This window comes from Cebus imitator, unplaced genomic scaffold, assembly GCF_001604975.1.
Source record: "Cebus imitator isolate Cc_AM_T3 unplaced genomic scaffold, Cebus_imitator-1.0 Scaffold77, whole genome shotgun sequence".
Taxonomy (NCBI): domain Eukaryota; kingdom Metazoa; phylum Chordata; class Mammalia; order Primates; family Cebidae; genus Cebus; species Cebus imitator.
Window position 1 is genome coordinate 2,581,443 of NW_016107392.1, and position 20,135 is coordinate 2,601,577.

General features: G+C 35.0%; 1 protein-coding gene across 2 annotated transcripts in view; it reads right to left on the minus strand.

Moving 5' to 3' along the window:
- EXOC4 (exocyst complex component 4) overlaps positions 1 to 20,135 on the minus strand; it is an 808,787-nt gene that overhangs the window by 708,722 nt on the left and 79,930 nt on the right. For both annotated transcript variants that reach the window (XM_017532629.2, XM_037739981.1), the window contains exon 6: positions 4,216 to 4,459. In XM_017532629.2, the coding sequence (XP_017388118.1) occupies positions 4,216 to 4,459 (244 nt within the window). The remainder of the gene's footprint in view (positions 1 to 4,215; positions 4,460 to 20,135) is intronic.

A 20,135-nucleotide genomic window follows, 5' to 3' on the forward strand; every position in this document is an offset into this window, starting at 1 on the left:
GAGCACTACACGCTGGGGTCAGTTGGAGGGAAATAGGGGAGGGAAGGTGGGGGGTGGGGAGCTGGGGAGAGATAGCAAGGGGAGAGATTCCAGATGTAGGTGATAGGGGGGAAGGCAGCAAATAACACTGCCACGTGTGTACCTATGCAACAATCTTGCATGTTCTTCACATGTACCCCAAAACCTAAAATGCAATAAAATAAATAAATGGGATGAAAAAAAAAAGACTACAACTTTACTAACCAAACACAACTACTTTTAGCATTAAAATATATTTCTCTCTCATGTTTTCCATGAATCTTTCTTAATATCACAACAAGCCCAAAACACACAAAGTTCTCTGCTTTTCATATCTGACATTTAATCTGCTCTATGTAAGTGAAGCTGATCTCCACCATCTCTTCATGCAATTAATTTTTGCCTTCACATTTAAACAGGCCCATTTTCCTCACACATACCAATTTCTCTTCTTCCACATTCTTTTATTCTATATTCTTGACAAGATATCACATCTCTGACAAGTTTTTCTTCCATCTCTTCCTTATGCTTTTCTTATTTGTTAAATATTACAGAACTCCTTGCAGCTTCTTTCAAACAAAAATAATATAAAAATACTCATGAATTAGATTTTGGGAAAGAATCAACAATTAGGCAGCAGAAGTTGAAGAAACTGATTCTGAAATTCAGAGGCTTCAGGCCACAGTCACCATCTGAAGTTGAAGATGCTGCCTGTCTTTCTAGAGAAATAATGGGTAGCAGGTGGTTCTGGTAAATTAGCAAGGCACATGTTACCCTAATGTTTATCAAGTTGGCAATAACTGCAGTTGAATATTTTCCTTTAATAGTAAGTGGAGGCTTATAGACACTGAAAGATTATGAATGAACAGAAAAGATAAAATATTTCTCCTAAAAATAGACAACAGATAGTTTGGGAGATCAAAAACAAAATAAAATAAAATAATAAGCAGGTTATCGCAGTGATTTTTTTAAAACTGTCTGGGAAAGTATCCTGACTCCATAGGAATTAAAAGCAAGAAAGACTCCACTAGCTTGTTTCCTTCTACATTTCTAGCAAAATAGCACACATTAATTCTCTTTACATAAAAACAAATGAAAACAAGCCTGCAATGCATCACAACCAGAATGTATTTAATAAGATGATGAAACTTTTAGGGAAAGTTACAGTATCTTGTCTCAGAATAGCTAATGTTTTGGAAGGGGCTATTTCACTGGAGGATGGGGGAAAAAATATACATGTTGGGGAACAAGAATTCATGAATTTTTTGGCCTACGTTCCAACTTTCTTCAAAAAAATAAATTTATATATCTGTAGCCATAAAATTCCTTGAATGGTAAACAATAATAATAATGCCAAGTACTGTGATTTTACTTCTCTCTGAAATAAATGCCTCTAATACCTTCCTAAGTTAATGCACCACAAGCTTCAAGTGATAATTTTACAATATTACTACTAAAATTCCGATCCTCTAGAAGCAACAATGTTTATCATTTTTTAATGATTGCGCTTAATTCAAGAGAATTCCTGAAAAGTTTTAAAGCATCTGATAGCACACAACCACCATCTGATAATTTTGAGATGAGCTCAACATTATCACTCATTTGGAATCCCAGCCCCAAAATTTAATCTTTGGTCTTCTAACCAAGTGGTTTACTTCAAATATTTGCTTTCTCTGTACTATTATGAGAAATAAACAGTTTGGGTCCCAAATTTTGAATTTGTATGTTTTACAAAATGGGATTATGTTACAGACATAAAGCCAAGGCAAACAGCTCATTCACTTGTTAGTGTCCAATATAGCCTGCCTACAAAAGCTTTCTAAACTACTGACAACAAAAAAAAAACTTAACAGGGAAAAATTCCTGCTGCTGACTCATTCCTCATAGAGAAACATTTAGTATTTCCCAGGGCAGTGTGCTGAATTTCTATTATATTTCTAGTGCTATAATTTCCACTCGTGAATTCTGTAAGGGGTTTAGACAAGGTGAAAAAACAAAGATGAAAATCCTATGAAAGACACAGTGCTTTTAAAGGTACTATAATGAGATCTGCAGAAAAGCTATTGATCCATGCCATTTTGTTTTATTTCCAATATATACTATAGTAATGTTATTTCCCTAGGAAAGTTCACTGTATTCATCTAGGAACCTGCAGCAACAGGGCTAAGGGCAAACCAGAATTTTAGAGTATTCATCAGCAAGGAGTCAAAACGTCTTCACAAAAATCCAGGTACCACGCCAAGAAAGAAGGCAAAGTTCAAAGAACCATTCTTCAGCTTCTCTGGATCATGACGTAAGTGATCAAAGAACATGGAATTGAGGCAGACACTGATACAAAACATGTATTCATATACACATGCATGAATGTTATAGTACTTAATGGTGCTATTCCACTAAGCACCACAACCATATAACCATATCTAAAGCAAGCAAGCAACTCTTATGTAAGACAAGTATTAATTTTTGCAAATCACAAAGCGGGGATACAAAGTCAGGTCCCAAAACCCATTAAAAACACACTTTGGGTTTTTTTGGGGGGATTTTGTTGTTGTTTTGTTTTTTAGACGAAGTTTGGCTCTGTCAACTAGGCTGGAGTGCAGCAGTGGTGTGATCTCGGCTCGCTGCAACACTCGTCTTCCCAGTTTAAGCAATTCTTGTACCTCAGCCTCCCAAGTAGCTGAGACTATAGGCATGCGCCACCACACCCAGCTAATTTTTGTATTTTTAATAGAGTAGGCGTTTCGCTATGTTGGCCAGGCAGATCTCAAACTCCTGACCGCAAGCAATCCACCCACCTTGGCCTCCCAATGTGCTGGGATTACGGGCATGAACCACCACAACTGGCCAAATATTTACTTTAGAACATTCTGCGGCAGGAGAAGGATAGAGGGTATTTCCTTTCACCAATCATAGTACTTTTGAATCAAGTTCACAAGGAAATCATTTTTGAAATGTTAAATGAAATCAATGTTAGATATGCAAAAGAATACAGAAATATAGAATATATTAATTTTTCCAAAAAATTTAAATAAGTCTAGAGAACTCTATACTAAATGAGTTATTATTTCTCCTTAATTTTATCTTATTTAAAAAAAATTTAAGCCCTAAGTATTAAGAGTAGATATTTCCTTAATAACATATCTACAAGATTATGATTCCTTCTAGTTTATCATGCAGGATCTCCTAGTATATGATAGTCACAAAGTTAGAATCTGAATTCAATTTCAGTACTCTCCATATGAAATAAGAATTATGCAATTCAAATCTTATTTATTGTTTTCAGTAAAAACCTCCTTAGATTGATTTGTCTATTGGAAAATATCATTACACATTAAAGAAGAAAGCATCAGACAGAGGCAAAACCATGGATTTTAGAATCAAATGGACTAGTATTCAACACCAAGACAAGCCACCTCTTCTAAGAGCTTGCTATATTATTCAATCTCTGAGCTCCAGTTCTCCTAACTGCAATATATGGATGCTAATAACTAACCCATAGAGTTGTGGTGAGAATTAAGTGAGATAACATACATAAATTGCCTTGAACATTGTTTAGTATTTAGTATGTGTATAATAGCTGCTACATCATTTCATTCAATTTATTTATTCTTTAAATATGTCTAAATATCAACAATCTTTATTATAAATATGTCCATATTTTTCACTCAATGACAACATGTTTTAAAATTTTTCAACAACATGAGAAAACAGACAGCTGAATTATGCCTAGTCAAGCTGTTTTTACCAATCTAAGTCTGTATAAGCTATAGTATTCTTTTTTTTTTTTTTTTTTTTTTTTTAGATGGAATCTCGCTCTTTCACCCAGGCTGGAGTGCAGTGGCGTGGTCTCAGCTCACTGCAACTTCCACCTCCCACATTCAGGTGATTCTCCTGCCACAGCCTCCTGAGTAGCTGGGTTTACAGGCATGCACTACCATGCCCAGCTAATTTTTGTATTTTTAGTATAGACAGGGTTTCACTACCCGTACAGGCTGGTCTCGAAATCCTGAACTCAAGAGATCCACAAGGCTTAGCCTCCCAAAGTGCTAGAATAACAGGCATTAGCCAATGCACGTGGCCCATGTGGGCTATAGTATCCTAAGTTCAAGAAAACACCAACAGAAGATAAGTCACTTACACCCTGCCGTAGAAATGTACCATAGAGTTGTGAAAAATACAAACTACACTCCCACCTACCTTGGTTGGTTCTCCACAGTAAGGTTCTCCCCACGCTGATAGCCACTGTCTGCCACCTGGGTTGTAGACCTCTTCACAATTTGCTTCAGCTCCTGCTCTAAGCGCTCTATGATTGCCTTAACTGTCTCTGGGATCTTCTTCAGTTTGGCCAGACCTTTAATGAGGATACCCATAAAAAGGGTGCTGTTGTCCTCTGGATCCAATTCTAAATCCTCCTTGATGTCCTGCAGATTTATCTCCCTTGCTGAAAAATTAAATAATAATAATAGATAAAGGTTCCACTCAAAAACCCCAAAAAACAGAGCAGTCTAATAAATGAAATCACTGCCTTGATTACTCTCTTAAAGAATTAAAGAGGATTTTTCAATTAACTTATATTTACACAGTAACCATCCAAGAGTCACAAAATAACATTTATATTCCTCAAATCATACCCATCAGTTAGTAATAAGAGGCAGATGCAATAAAAATGAGTAAACAAATCACGATGGGAAGTTTTCCACAGACTACTACTTCTGCCATGAGTCCGCTGGCTTATGACATTTATTAGGCACTCGCTGTTTATAAAATGCCATATGTAGCGCTGCAAGGGAATTCTAAAGAGCTGGATCCTAGCCTCAGGTTTGTATTTGTTAGAAGTGATAAGTCGCTGGAGAAAAAGACATCATAAATACACACAGGGAGACAAGTGGTAAATAAATAAAACTTGTAATAAATTTTTTTAAAAAGATTAAGGAAAAACAATACTCATACAAGTGAGACAAGACTTTGAGAAAATAGAGTAGTGAAGAGGTATTTCATAAATACAAAAGAACAAACTTCTATTTTTCTTTAAACGTGTGTGCTACATCATTCTCTATAGGAGACAGATCTTGCTAATAATCCATGAAAGTTTTCTGAGAAGTAATATTATATGTCAAAAGCCTCTGTAGATCTTTAGAATATAGCATTCACTCAAACAATTTGGCATTGAAATGGAATACCCAAAACTTTGGTTTTTAATCCCTGTGGCAAGTTGGGGAGAGGAAAGAACTGGTGACAGGAGATCTCCATTATCCACTGAAAGCAATAGGCCTTGACCTCCAAGGAATGTATACATATGCAAAACTTCACATAGGAATCCCAGGTTTCACAACTGCCATAAGAACCAGAGGTTACAAATCTCTGGCTTAAAAGTAACTGCCTCATTTTACAAATGGCTGGATTATGCAAAAGCAAAAGTCAGTACAAGCGTGAAGATGAAGCCTAACAGTCAAAAGTTTTCCCCATCCACTTCTGTCCTCCATCCCTCAAAACGAATGGGAAATTTTTTAAATATGCAATATCCTGAAAGAATGAATACATTCTTCCTTAGTAGATTTAAACTCAATTAGACTACGAACCATTCTAAGTTAGTCAGCACTACTGGAATGGTATTGAAATCTACCAGGGAAGAAAGAAAATACCCCAGTATATGTAATGAGTTCTTGTAACTGCTGCATAAAGTCTCTAAAACCTCTACTTTAGATGATGTGAAATCCACTGTAGGCCATTCTCCTCAGTCCCTATTTTCAGGGCTCCCAACTTACAAAATGCACTTAAGGAGAATTCTGGGAAGACTGCAGAGTAGGAAGCACCAGGAATCTCCCACCTACATGACTACACTGGCAGTTATCTGTCTGATATAACTATTTTGTAACTCTGGAGTCTATGGAAAGGTTGCAACTTCCAAGGGAAGTGTTGGATGCTAACTTGTGGTTAATTTCAGTCAATTACAGTTCTTAGTACCGTAGCTACCTGGCACTGTGGCAGACATCCCTGTACCTGTTCCTGAAGTAGCTTGCACGCACCTGGTGGGAGACAGGGTGTGTAAAAAGGACCCACCTACCAAGTATCAGGAATCTATGCTCTGATAGCTGATTACTTCCTCCAGTCAAAGAGGTACAAAGAGGTGGATGAGCATTGTTCTTGCACCTCCTCCAATTTTTCAAGCTCCTCCCACTCTTGCTGACTTAAATTCCAGGGAATTTAAAGAGCCAGCAGTCTTCCCCCTCAACTGCCTTCATTTTTCTCTTGCTCCCCTTTCTAAAGGCAAACATTAGGACTAAGACATTCAAAATCAAATGCATGTATTGAAAAAATTATAAAGTGACCATGCATGCTCATGTAAAGGTGCGGGCCTAGAAAAGCTTAATTTGAGGAGATCTTAAATTAACACCCAAGCTGATCCTTAGGATAGACACTGCCTACAATAATTTAAAAAACAAAACAATAACAACATCAAAACCCAGCAAACCCTGGAAAAGAGGAACAATCTGATTTCCAGAGTCACCACATCATTAAACTCAAATGCCCAGTTTTCAACAACAACATCAAAAATCACAAAGCATACAAACAGAGAAGAAAATATGGCCCATTCAAAGAAAAAAAAAATAAATCAACAGAAACTGTCCCTGAAAAAGACTTAATGGTAGCTATATTAAGAAAAAAACTTTTAAAAATAACTGTCTTAAAGAAGCTCAAATAACTAACAAAAAATATAGAGAAAGTCAAGAAAAAAATGATGTATAAACAAACTGGCAATATCAATAGAGATATAAAAACTAATAAAAAAATGAGTAAGAAATTATTGAGCTGAAAAGTATACCTGAAATGAAAAATTCACTAGAGAGATTCAAAGGCAGATATGAGCAGGGAGAAGAAAAAAATTAGCAAACATCAAGATAGGACAATAAAAATTATCATCTGAAGAACAGAATGAAAAAAGATTGAAGAGAAGTGAGCAGAGCCCATAGAATACAATCAAATGCACTAACTTAGGTATTGTGGGAGTTCTGAAAGAAGAAAGAGAGAAAAGAGCAGAGAATATTGAAAGAAATAAGAGCAGAAAACATCTCAAATTTGATGAAAGACATGAATATAAACATCCAAGAAGCTCAACAAACTCCAAGTAAGAGGAACTCAAAGAGACCTATACCATGACACATTAGAATCAAACTTTCAAAAGACAGAGAGAATCTTAAAAGTAGTGAGAGGAGTAACTCATCACATACAAGATCCTCAATAAGATTATCCACAGATTTCTCATCAGAAACTTCGGAAGCCAGAAGGCAGTGGATTAATTCAAAGTGCTAAAAACAAACAAACAAAACTGTTTGTTTTCAACCAAGAATTCCATATCTCGCAAAACTGTCCTTCATAAGTGAAGGAAAAATTAAGACATTGTCAGATAAACAAAAGCTACAGGATTTCAGCACCATCAAGCCTGTCATGCAAGAAATGCTTTAGAAAGTCCTGCATGTTAAAAATGAAAGGACATTAGACAGTAACTACAAGGCATATGAAGAAATTAATATCTCAATAAAGATAATGCTTAGGCAATTATAAAAATTAGTAGTATTGCAACAAGACAATGATTTCTAACTGTAATTTTTGTTTTCTACATAATTTAAGACATTAAAAGATTTTTAAAACAAATTACTAATCTAAAAGCTAGTATTACTGTTAACTTTGATTTGTAAATCCACATTTTGTTTTCTACATAATTTAAGAAGCTAATGCATTTAAAAAGAATTATTAGTTCATTATTTTGAGCACAAAGTGCATAAAGATGTAATTTTGTGATATCAACAACCAGAAATGGTAGGGACAGAGCCATTAAAGGAGTGGAGGTTTTGTATTTTATTGAAGTTAAACTGATATAAATTCAAGTTAGAGAGTTAAAACTTTAGAATGTTAAATATAATTCCTATGGTAAGCACAAAGAAAAATGCTACAGAATGTACACCATTGGGGAATGAGAAAGGAATTTAAATATTTCACTATAAAAAGACAACTAAACACAAAATAATACAGTAATGTAGAATATGGGGGGCAAAAAAAAGCATATAGAAAACAAGTAACAAAATTTCTGAAATAAGTCACTTCTTATCAGCAATTACTTTAAATGTAAATGGGTTAAACTCTCCAACCAAAAGACAGAGACTAAAACAATAAATTAAAATTCATGATCCAATTATATACTGTCCACAAAAGCACAAATCGATTCAAAGGCAAAAACAGAGTGAAAGTAAAAGGCTGGAAAAAGATATTTCCCACAAATAGTAGCAAAAAAAGAGCAGAGGTAGCTATACTAATATCAGAAAAAAATAGAATTTAAATCAAAAATGATTATGAGACAAAGGACGTTATATATTAATAAAAGGCTCAATATAGTAAGAAGATATAACCATTATAAACATTTATAAACCTAATTACAGACTATCAAAATATATGAAGCAGAAACTGACAGAATTTAAGGCAAAAACATGCAGTTCTACAATAGCTGAAGACTTCAATAGCCTACTCTCAAAACTTGATAGAACAACCAGACAGAAATAAGGAAATAAAAGACTTAACACAATCAACCAACTAGATCTAACAGACATAAACGGAACACTCTACCCCAAAACAGCAACATACACACTCTTCTCAAATACATATGGGACATTTTCCAGGACAAACCATATATTAGGCTGCCAATTAAGTCTCAGCAGATTTAAGTAGAAATTATCATACAAAGTATCTTCTCTAACTAAATATTGATGAAGTTAGAAATCAGTAACTTAAAAAGGGAAAATTCACACATTTGTGTAAACCAACATTCTTTAAAAACTAATGGATCAAAAAAGAAATCTCAAAGGAAATTAGAAAATTACTTAAAGATTAATGAAAATGAAAATACAACATATGAAATACAATTGACAGGATGCAGGAATAGCAATAATAAAAAAGAAATTTATATTTATAAATGCTTACAGTAAAAAACAAGAAAGACGTCAATACAACAGCTTAATTTTACAGCTTAAGGATCTAGAAAACAAAGAACAAACTAAACCAAAGCTAGGAGAAGAAAGTAAACATAAATATTAGAGCAGAGATAAAACAGAGAATAGAAAAAAAATACCAAAACTAAGTAGATTCTTTGAAAACATCATCAAAAATGACAAATCTTTAGCCAGGTGACTAAAGATTTTCTTCCCTAAGAAAAAAATAGAGAAGACTCAAATGACTACATTTCAGAAATGAAAGTTACATTACAATTGGTTCTAGAGAAATAAATTATTACAACAGAGTACAGTGAATAATTGTACAACATCAAGTTGTATAACATAGATGAAATGTACAAATTCCTGGAAACATAAAGCCTATCAACACTAAATCACAAAAACATAGAAAAGCCAAATAGATCTATAACTAGTAAAAAGATTAAATAAGTATTCGAAAATCTCCCAAGAAAGAAAAGCCCTAGACCTGATGGCTTCACTGGTCAATTCTATTAAACATATTAAAAAAAAAATTTTTCCAAAAAATTCTGGAAGAAGGAAGAAAACGTCCTAAGTTTTTCTATGAGGCCAGCATTGCCCTGATACCAAAACCAGACACAGGCAGTGTAAGATAACTACAGACCAATATACCTTATGAACACTGCTGTTAAAATCCTCAAAACACTAACAAACTGAATTCAGCAGCGTATTTATAGGACTATATACTATGATCAAGTCAGTTGCATTTCTCTACACTAACAGTGAACAAACTCAAAAGGAAAGTATAAAAATAATTCTATTTACATTGAAAAAATCAGGAATTAACCAAAGGGTGAAAAATTTATATAATGAACACTATAAAACATTGCTGAAATAAATTAATAAACTGTAATTAATAGAAACACATAAATGAATGGAAACACATCCTATGTGCATAGATTGGAAGACTTACTACTGTTAAGATGTCAATACTATTATACCTAAAGCAATCTACAAATTCAATGCAAACACCATCAAAATTCCAATGACATTTTTTGCAGAGAGATTATCCTAAAATTCATACGCAATCTAAACAGACCCAAAATAGCCAGTACAATCTTGAAAAAGAAGAAGAAACCTGGACTTCCTAATTTCAAAACTTACTTAGAAGCTACAGAAATTAAAACACTGTGGTGCTGGCACAAAGACAAATATGTAGACCAGTGGAATAGAAAAGAAACCCTAGGGGAAAAAAACCTCATGTATACAGTCAAATGATTTTTGGCAAGAATGCCAAGACCATTCAATGAGGAAAGGACAGCCTTTCAACAAATGCTATACAGGGAAACAATATTTACATACAAAAAAACGAAGTTGAATCCTTAACTAACAGCATATACAAAAATTAACTCAAAATTGAGCAAAGTCCTTAATGTAAGACCTAAAACGATACATCTCTCGGAAGAAAACACAGAGCAAAAGCTTTATGACATTGGATTTGGCAATGATTTCTTGGATATGATACCAAAAACACAAGTAATAAAAGAAAAAATAGTCAAATTGGACTGCAGAAAAATTTTAAAAATTTTGTGCACCAAAAGACACTAAGAAATTAGCAGGGCATGGTGGCATGTGCCTGTAGTCCCAGCTGCTCAGGAGCCTGAGGCAGAAGAATCGCTTGAACCCGGGAGATGGAGGTTGCAGTGAGCCAAGATCATACCACTGCATTCCAGCCTGGGTGACAGAACAAGGCTCTGCTTTTAANAAAAAAAAAAAAAAAAAAAAAAAAAAAAAAAAAAAAACACTAAGAACAGAGTAGAAAAGCAACCAAGAGAATGGGAGAAAACATTCAAGATTACTTAACAGATAACGGATTAATATACAAAATACATAGAGAACTCCTAAATTCAGTTTTAAAAAAGTCAACTTGAAAATGAGCAAAGGACTTGAATAGACATTTTTCCAAAAAAGATATATAAATGGCCAATATGTACATGAAATGATGCCTAACTGATTAGGAAAATGCAAATCAAAGCTAAAATGAGATGCTGCCCTACACTTATGGGGATGGCTACTATTAATATCAAACCCCACCCCTAAAAAAAATAGGAAATAGCAAGAGTTGGCAAGAATATGGAGAAATTGGAACACTTATGCATGGTTGGTGGGAATGTAAAATGGTACAGCCACTATGAAAACCAGTACTGTGGTTCCTCAAAAAATTTAAAATGGAATTACTATATATTCGGCAAATCTAATTGAGTACTCAAAGAATTGCATGCAGGGTCTTGAAGAGTACACTCATTTTTCACAGCAGCATTATTCACATTCACTAAAATGTGGAAGCAACCCAAGTGTCCATCGACACTTGGGTTGAATGGATAAGCAAAATGTGATATATACATACAATAGAATATTATTCAGCTTGAAAAAGGAAGGAAATTCTGACATGCTACAACATGGATGAACCTTGAGGACATTATGCTAAATGAAATGAGTCAGTCAAAAAAAAAAAAAGACGAATATTGTATGATTCTACTTCTTTGCAGTACTTAGATTAGTCAAATTCACAGAAACAGAAAGTAGAATGGTGGTTGCCAAGAGCTGGGAGAAAGGGGGTATGGGGAGTTGGTCTTTAAAGTACAGAGTTTCAGTTCTACAAGATGAGAAGTGTTATGGAGATGGATGGTGGTGATACTTGCACAACACTATCAATGTATTTAATACTGCAGAACTATACATTTAAAAATAATTAAAATGGTAGGTTTTATGGTATGTAACTTTGCCACAATAAAAAAAGCATTTAAATCTGAATCAAAAGCCTTTTAATTACACACATGATAACCACTTACACAAGTTTTATTCTTATGTGAAGAAGTCCTCTATCCATGATGCGAATCTTACTAGACTCATTAGATTCCTGAAACCCATGAGGAAACAGTGGCATAATGACCAGATTTACATGGTTTTCCCTGCCATGTGGAGGGCATTTGATATATGAAATTTAACAAATATGCTTTTTCAATATTAGTAAAACTTGGAATAAAACCAAGTCTTAAGCTTCTAACGATGACAATGCAACTCTGAAGACAAATCAAAAAAAGTCCTTGATATTTCCAAATGCGACACTTCAGTTACTAGTTTTGTTTTACACAGGAAGAAGCTAGATATTTCAGGACAGAGAAGTACTCCATGTAACAAAACCAAAAAAACCAACCTCACAGCAAGGAAGGAAAAGTATTTAGCAGCCAGTGAGCAAACTAAATTCAGCATGTTTAGGGGTAGGAGGTGGAAATATGCAAAACTGTAAGCAGAGCTTCAGGTAGGACAAAAAAGTAATAGGAATTTAGGTGAAACAAAATGTTCTTCACAAAAGACCACAAGTCACAAACCTGACACATACAAAGTGCCACCTGAACACTACAGCTACCTGCCAAGAGGGTGATTAGTGATGAAGTAAATGCAGTTTAAATCAATAAGGCCTGAGATTATGTCACATATAGCCTCTTAAATGCACACTAATATGATAGATAGCCCATTAAAAAACAACAAATAAGCAACGTATGAATAATAAATGACACAGCCCCAAATGGCACTTGTTTAAAACCTTATCTTTGTTTGTCTCCTGAAATCTCCTAGAGCATAAACACTGAACAGAGCCAATATTAATTAATTTATATTATCTATTTCACTTACATCAGCTGAAAATTAAAAGGCAATTTAAAAGGATAATATAATCAACCATGGCTAGTCTAATATCACAAAACCCTGTGAGGTCAGGTAAAATTATTGGTACTTTATGAAAAAAGCCCTATACAAAAATAATTGAATGGGAATTCAGTGAAGTCTCACACCAGAATTATAACAAAATATACATATTTCCAAAGTACTGAACTCCAAATGATTCCCTAGTATCTATACTGTTACTATATGTACTCAACATGTAGGTTTTAGAACACTTTTAAATTAGAAATAGTTCCTTTCCCAATTCTCTGACCCTTGATTTTTTTTGCTCTGAGGATCTTAACGAGTGAAGATTTCTCAAACCTAGTTTTGGAGACTTTCACAGACAGATAGGATAATGCTAAATATTAAAAAATTTTAATGCCCTTTAATCAATTATTTCTACTAAAATCCTATTGGCCCCAAGTGCTTGTGATCACACTCCCCTACACACACACACACACACACACACACACACACAAACTATATGTATAGATATGGATATATTGGTAGATATGGATATATTGGTATATATGTCTAAATGGCTATAAATTCTGTGATTGAAGCTAAACATGGAATCATGAAAGGAGGGTATAGCTAAAATTCTCTGGGACTCATGAAAAGATTGACTAGATAATATCTAAGGTCCTTTCATTCTCCACAATTCCATGATTCCATTAAATACAGTTTGCATGTATATATCCTTGGTTACACAGCCTATAGCTACTTACATGCATACCTGTATCATAGGCTAATAATTTTTAAAATAACATATAAAGAAGCTAAACAGAATATTTATGCAGTTAAGTATTTTATTTTAAAAACAACTTTGTGTCCTAGCAAGTACAGAAAGCAATCTAGACCACCAGTTCATCATGGCTGTTTCCTTTCCTCAGTGTATTTGGTAAGACAAGATCAGTAACATATGCCATACCATACATATACATCACCAAACCCCAGAAGATAATGGTCCTGGTGATATTCTTCAACTTTTTACTGAATAAACTGTATTATTTCATTTATATTTGTACATGATACTACGATATAGGACAATAGCAGTGTTAACCATAGAAACTCTTGGTAGATGTCATTCCTTATACCACACATGACACAAAAATTATACAAAAATCACATATATAATTTCAATCTGTATAACTTAAATCACATGTATTCAAAAATATTATCCCTCTAAACATGAGAACTATCTGCCACTACTGAATAGAATTCAATATAAAAAAGGAGTGTTCAAAAACATCATTCAGCCTAATTAGACCACTGGAGTATCAAACAAGTTACTTATCTACAAGCCCCACGGATTGGAAAGCGGCCTCAGAATACTGAAAATATTCTCAAGTAAAATATTGTAAGAAAGTTACAATTTAAAAATAATCTGAGTGCTTCTGATCAAAATGGCACTATAAATTCATACTCTTAACATATCCAATATACTCAAAACATAATTATATGTAAAAACATAAATTAAGAAATTAAAAAGCTGTCACCCGACTCAAGATTGAGAGTAACATCTCTGTGGACAAGAAATGCAAACAATAAGTGGAGCCAGAGTACAGGTCCAACGAGCACTCGGTGGAGAAGCAGACAGAAGCAGGCTGGATTTGGCCTATGCAGCATCATGGAGATTTAATGCACTCCACGGGACAGGCGAGCCAACCAAACCAAATCCTCCATCAAAAGCAGCAAGCACAGGACCAAATCAAGGTCCTGTCTAGGTTGGAAGGCTGCTGCCCTCACCAAATCTGTATCCTTAGCCTCGACTCATGTCTTAGCTCTGTGTAGGAAACTGGTCAACTACATATCTTAAATAGCATTCCCTTCACCAGTGAAAAATTACTTCTTACATCTTTTATTCTAATTAATGCATCGACTGGTGCAGGTTGAGAACAGTGTCTGATGCACTGGTTGCCTCTGGAGTATAGAATTTTGATTAGGGTCTTTCAAATGTTAACTAACTACCCCTGGAGTGTAGTTTCATGATTAAGGTACTTCAAATATGTTAACTAAGCACCCCTAATGTGCAGATTAAATTACTTTAAAGAAAACTACAGACAATATAACACCCACTCCAGAAAGGAGGCAGCCAAAAGCCGTTGCCAACTGCTACTTGGGGCTATCATTTCCATGAAGTAGTCAGTTTGCACAGGGAAGGCAGTGAGTTTTGAAAGCAAGGTGAGTGTGCACAGGTCCTCCCATAAGTGAAAGTGGGCCAAGAGGGAAATGATAGTAGGTCTGCTTTAAGGGGAGATAGAGTAGAAACCACTATTAGAAAAATAAATAAATAAAATAAACAAAATTGACATCTGTTGAATCACTTTTTCAAGGGACAGCACTTAATGTCAATGATTTCATTTTTAGGAAAGAAAATGTATGTTAGAAGGTCAAGGAGTAGCAGCCAGTGGAGAAGCTACTAAAAATATAAAAGGAATACAACATAACAGGAGGAACAAGGAACAGCGAATAAACTGACAGTTTATATTTATAATCACTAAAATGTATTACGTTGCAGTCTTTCATCAATACATGAGTTTTCTAAGTTCAGTTACTCAGGGAGATGGCAAGACGTAGTGGAAAGAACAAGAGCTTGGCATTAAACAATTTTAGAGTTGATTACAATCTCTACCGGTTTCTGGTTGTGTGATCTCCCTTGAGTCATTTAATCTCGCTGGACCTTGATTTCTTCATCCATGAAATGGAGATAATATGTGTAGCTCAGAGGTGTGCAAATATAATAAGGTAACAAAGTGTAATATCAAAACTCAAAATGAAGAAAAATAGTGAAAAGTGCACTTTTAAAACATCCAGCTTTGGAAATTTCCAGGCTGACAATGATGGTTGCCTATGTCTACATCTCTCAATATTTCCTCCAGAAGCAATACAGAACAAGAAGCAGTAGCAAAACTACACAAAAACCATGTCCTCTGGATCAATTCAAAAGAGAAATTGACCGAAATCCAAAACAACTGTAAATAAAAATATGAAAAAACAAAACAAAACAAAAACCTAATCTCAGCAAGTGATCTGTCATGCTCCTCCTCTGCCCTGATCTGCCAGAAGGCTTTCTTGCAAACAAAGGTAGAGCGTGAAAAACTGTGACAAAGAGAGAAGGGAATTCATGATGAACTGAAGGTTGATCTAAAACCATCAGAGGAAAGATAAAGTCAACCCTAAGTGTCAAAATACTATAAAGCTATCCAGACAGATGAGAGAGCTGACTATAGTGATGAGATGTAAAAGCAGGCACAATCTTAAGGAGCAGTTTTTGAAACATGTAGATTCTGGGAAATAAGGAAAAAAAAAAAAAAGGAGAGAGAAATGCACTTTGGCTATTGGATGGCCAAAAGAGAAATGGGCAAAAAGGAAAAATTTGGAAGCCTACCCAATGACGAGGGAGCTAAAATTCAGAGACCACACAACCTTCCGTTGCCATCAAAACAAACAAAAAATCACAAAAGTATTTGGACTTTGCTATAGTGGCAGAAGAGGGAGCCAATGAGCTAAAAATCCTGTAAAATACCCCAATATCATAAAAATGAACAGAAAAAAAATTAGGAACAGACTCATACTGAAGTATTATTTAAAAAGGACAGAAAAGCCAACACATAGCAACAGAGGTAAATTCCCTTCAACAAAACAACCATGAAGCACAAGAAAACTAGAAGGCAACATTCCAGATGGAACCAATATACTCAAACAAGAATTTGGGACATGAAAAGCCACCTTGAGCCAGAAATTCGAAAACTAAGATATGGACAAAAAAACAGAAAAGTGTGAAAAGAAAATGATGACACTGAGAAAAGAAATGGAAGAAAAAGACAAAATTAGGCCGGGTGCTATGAGCTCACGCCCATAATCCCAGGAACTGCTTGAAGCCAGGGTTTGAGATCATCCTGGGAAACATAATGAGACCCCATCTCTACAAAAAAGCAAAAATAAAAAAGTTGACTGAATATAGTTGCTCATGTCTGTAGTGCTAACTATCTGGGAGGCAAAGCCAGAAGGATCCCTTTGAGCCTAGGGTTCAAGGCTGCAGAGAATTAAGATTGTACCACTGCACTCCAGTCTAGGTAACAGCAAGACCATGTCAAAAGAAAAAAAAAAAAAAAANAAAAAAAAAAAAAAAAAAAAGCTCAAAGATAAATAATAAATTATTAAATGGCCAAGAGAGGGCTCAAATGAATAGTTCATAAGAAGCACTGAGGAAATGCAAGACACCAAAATAGAGAATAAAGTACAGGTAAAGAAATAGGCAGGGTGAGGGACATGAAAAGCCATCTTGAGCCAGAAATTCCAAAACTAAGAAAAGACATGGACAAAAAAACATGAAAGAGTGAAAAGAAAGTGATAAAACTCAGAAAAAAAAAATGGAAAAAAAGATAGGATTAAGTCAAGTGCATGGTTCACGTCTGTAATCCCATCACTTTGGGAGGCCGAGGTGCGAGGATCGCTTGAGCCTAGGAATTAAAAGTTCAGCCTAGGCAACATAGGGAGACCACATCTCAACAAAACATAGAAAAATTAGCCAGGTGTGATGGTCGTAACTGGAGCTAGTGCTAGCTGAGAGACCAGCTGAGAGACCTAAAGACAGATCACATCACAGGACTCTTTGCATACACTCCCCAGTACCAGTCCAGAGCCTGGTAGCTCTGCTGGATGGCTGGACTCAAAAGAGCAATAACAATCACAGCAGTCCAGCTCTCAGGAAGCCCCATTCATAGGAGAATGGGGAATGCACCACATCAAGCAATCATGCTGTGGGACAAAGAAATCTAAACAGCAGCCCTTAAGTCCCACATCCTTTCTCTGACATAGTCTACACAAATGAGAAGAAACCAGAAAAACAATTCTGGTAATATGACAAAACAAGGTTTTGTAACACCCCAAAAGATCACAATAGCTAACCAGTGATGGATCCAAACCAAGAAGAAATCACTTAATTGCCAGAAAAAGAATTCAGAAGGTCAATTATTAAGCTACTCAAGGAGGCACCAGTGAAAGGTGAAAAACAAATTTAAAAATTAATACAAGCTATGGATGGAAAAATCTTGAGAGGAATAGATATCAGAAATAAACAATCACAATCTCTGGAAATGAAAGACACACTCAGAGATATGTAAAATACATTGGAAAGTTTCAACAACAGAATGAAACAACTAGAAGAAAGAACTTCAGAGCTCCAAGACAAGGCTTTCAAATTAACCCAACATGATAAAGACCAAGAATCATGAACAAAGACAAAAAAAAATGAACAAAGCTTCCAAGAAATTCAGAATTATGTTAAACAACGAAGCCTAAAACTAACTGGTGTTCCTGAGGAAGAACAGAAAAAGTTCGGAAAACTTACTTGAGGGAATAATCCAGGAAAATTTCCCTGGCCTTGCTAGAGATCTAGACATCCAAATATAAGAAGTCCAAAGAACACACGGTAAATTCACCACAAAGAGATCACTACTTAGGCACATACTCATTAGATTGTCTAAAGTCAAGACAAAAGGAAAGAGTCTTAACAGCTGTGAGGCAAAAGCATCAGGCAACCTATCAGATAAAGAGATTTCTCAGCGGAAACCCTACAAGCTGCAAGGGACTGGGGTCCTATATTTAGCCTCCTTAAACAAAACAATTATCAGCCAAGAATTTTGTATCCAGAGAAACTAAGCTTCATAAATGAAGGAAAGATACAGTCATTTTCAGACAAACAAATACTGAGAGAATTCACCACTACCAAGCCACCACTACAAACACTGCTAAAAGGGACTCTAAATCATGAAACAGATAATTCAAATACAACAAAACAGAACCTCCTTAAATCATAAATTTGATGGGGCCTATAAAACAATAATACAGTGAAAAAACTAAGGTAGTCAGGCAACAAATAGCATGATGAATAGAATAGTACCTCACATCTCAATACTAATGATGAATGTAAGTGGCCTAAATGCTCCACTTAAAAGATACAGAATGGCAGGATAGTTAAGAACTCATCAACCAAGTATCTGCTGTCTTCAAGAGACTCACCTGACACATAAGGACTCACATAAACTTAGCATAGAGGGGTAGAAAAAAATATTCCATGCATATGGACAGGAAATGAACAGGAATAGCTATTTTTATCAGACAAAACAAACTTTAAAGCAACAGTAGCTAAAACAGACAAAAAGAGACATTAGATAATGATAAAAGGACTAATTCAACAGGAAAATATCACAATCCTAAATATACATGTACTTAACACCGGAGATCCCAAATTTACGAAATAATTACTACTAGACTTAAGAAATGAAACAGACAGCAACATGATAATAGTGGAGGACTTCAATACTCCACTGACAGCACTAGACAGGTCATCAAGACAGAAAGTCAACAAAGAAACAATGGACTTAAACCATACCATAGAACAAATGGACACAACAGATATTTATGTTCTCAATCTATCCAACAACTGCAGAATATATATTCTATTCACCAGCACATGGAACATTCTCCAAGACAGACCTTATGAGAGGTCACAAAACAAGTCTCAGTAAGTCTAAGAAAATCAAAATTATATCAAGTACTCTCTCAGACCAGTGGAACAAAATTGGAAATCAACTGCAAAAGGAACCCTCAAAACAATACAAATGTATAGAAATTAAATAGCCTGCTCCTGAGTGATCTCTGCATCAACAATGAAATCAAGATGGAAATATGAAAATTCTTTGAACAGTAACAGTGACACAACCTATCAAAACTTCGGGGATATAACAAAAGCAGTGCAAAGAGGAAAGTTCATAACATTGAACGCCTATGCCAAAACGTCTGAAAGAGCACAAACAGACAATCTAAGGTCACAACTTAAGAAACCAGAGAATCATGAACAAACCAAACCCAAACCCAGCTGAAGGAAAAACAAGATCAGCACAGAACTAAATGAAATTGAAACAAACAAAACCAATACAAAGAAATCAATTAAACAAAAAGCTGGTTCTTTGAAAAGACAAATAAAACTGACAGAACGTTAGCAAGATTAATTAAGAAAAGAAGATCCAAATAAGCTAAATTCGACATAAAATGGAAGATATTACAATCAATACCAAAGAAATACAAAGATCATTCAAGGCTTGAACACCTTTATGAGCATAACCTAGAAAACCCAGAGGAGATGGAGAAGTTCCTGGAAATATACAACCCTCCTAGATTAAACGAGGAAGAAATGAAAACTCAAAACAGACCAATAACAAGCAGCAAGACTGAAACGGTAATTTTAAAACCGCCAACAAAAAAAAGGCCAGAACCAGACAGATTCACAGCTGAATTCTATCAGACATTCAAAGAAGAATTGGCACCAATCCTATTGACACTATTCTACAAGACAGAAAAAGAGGAAATCCTCCCTAAATCATTGTATGAAGCCAGTATCACCGTATTACCAAAACCAGGAAA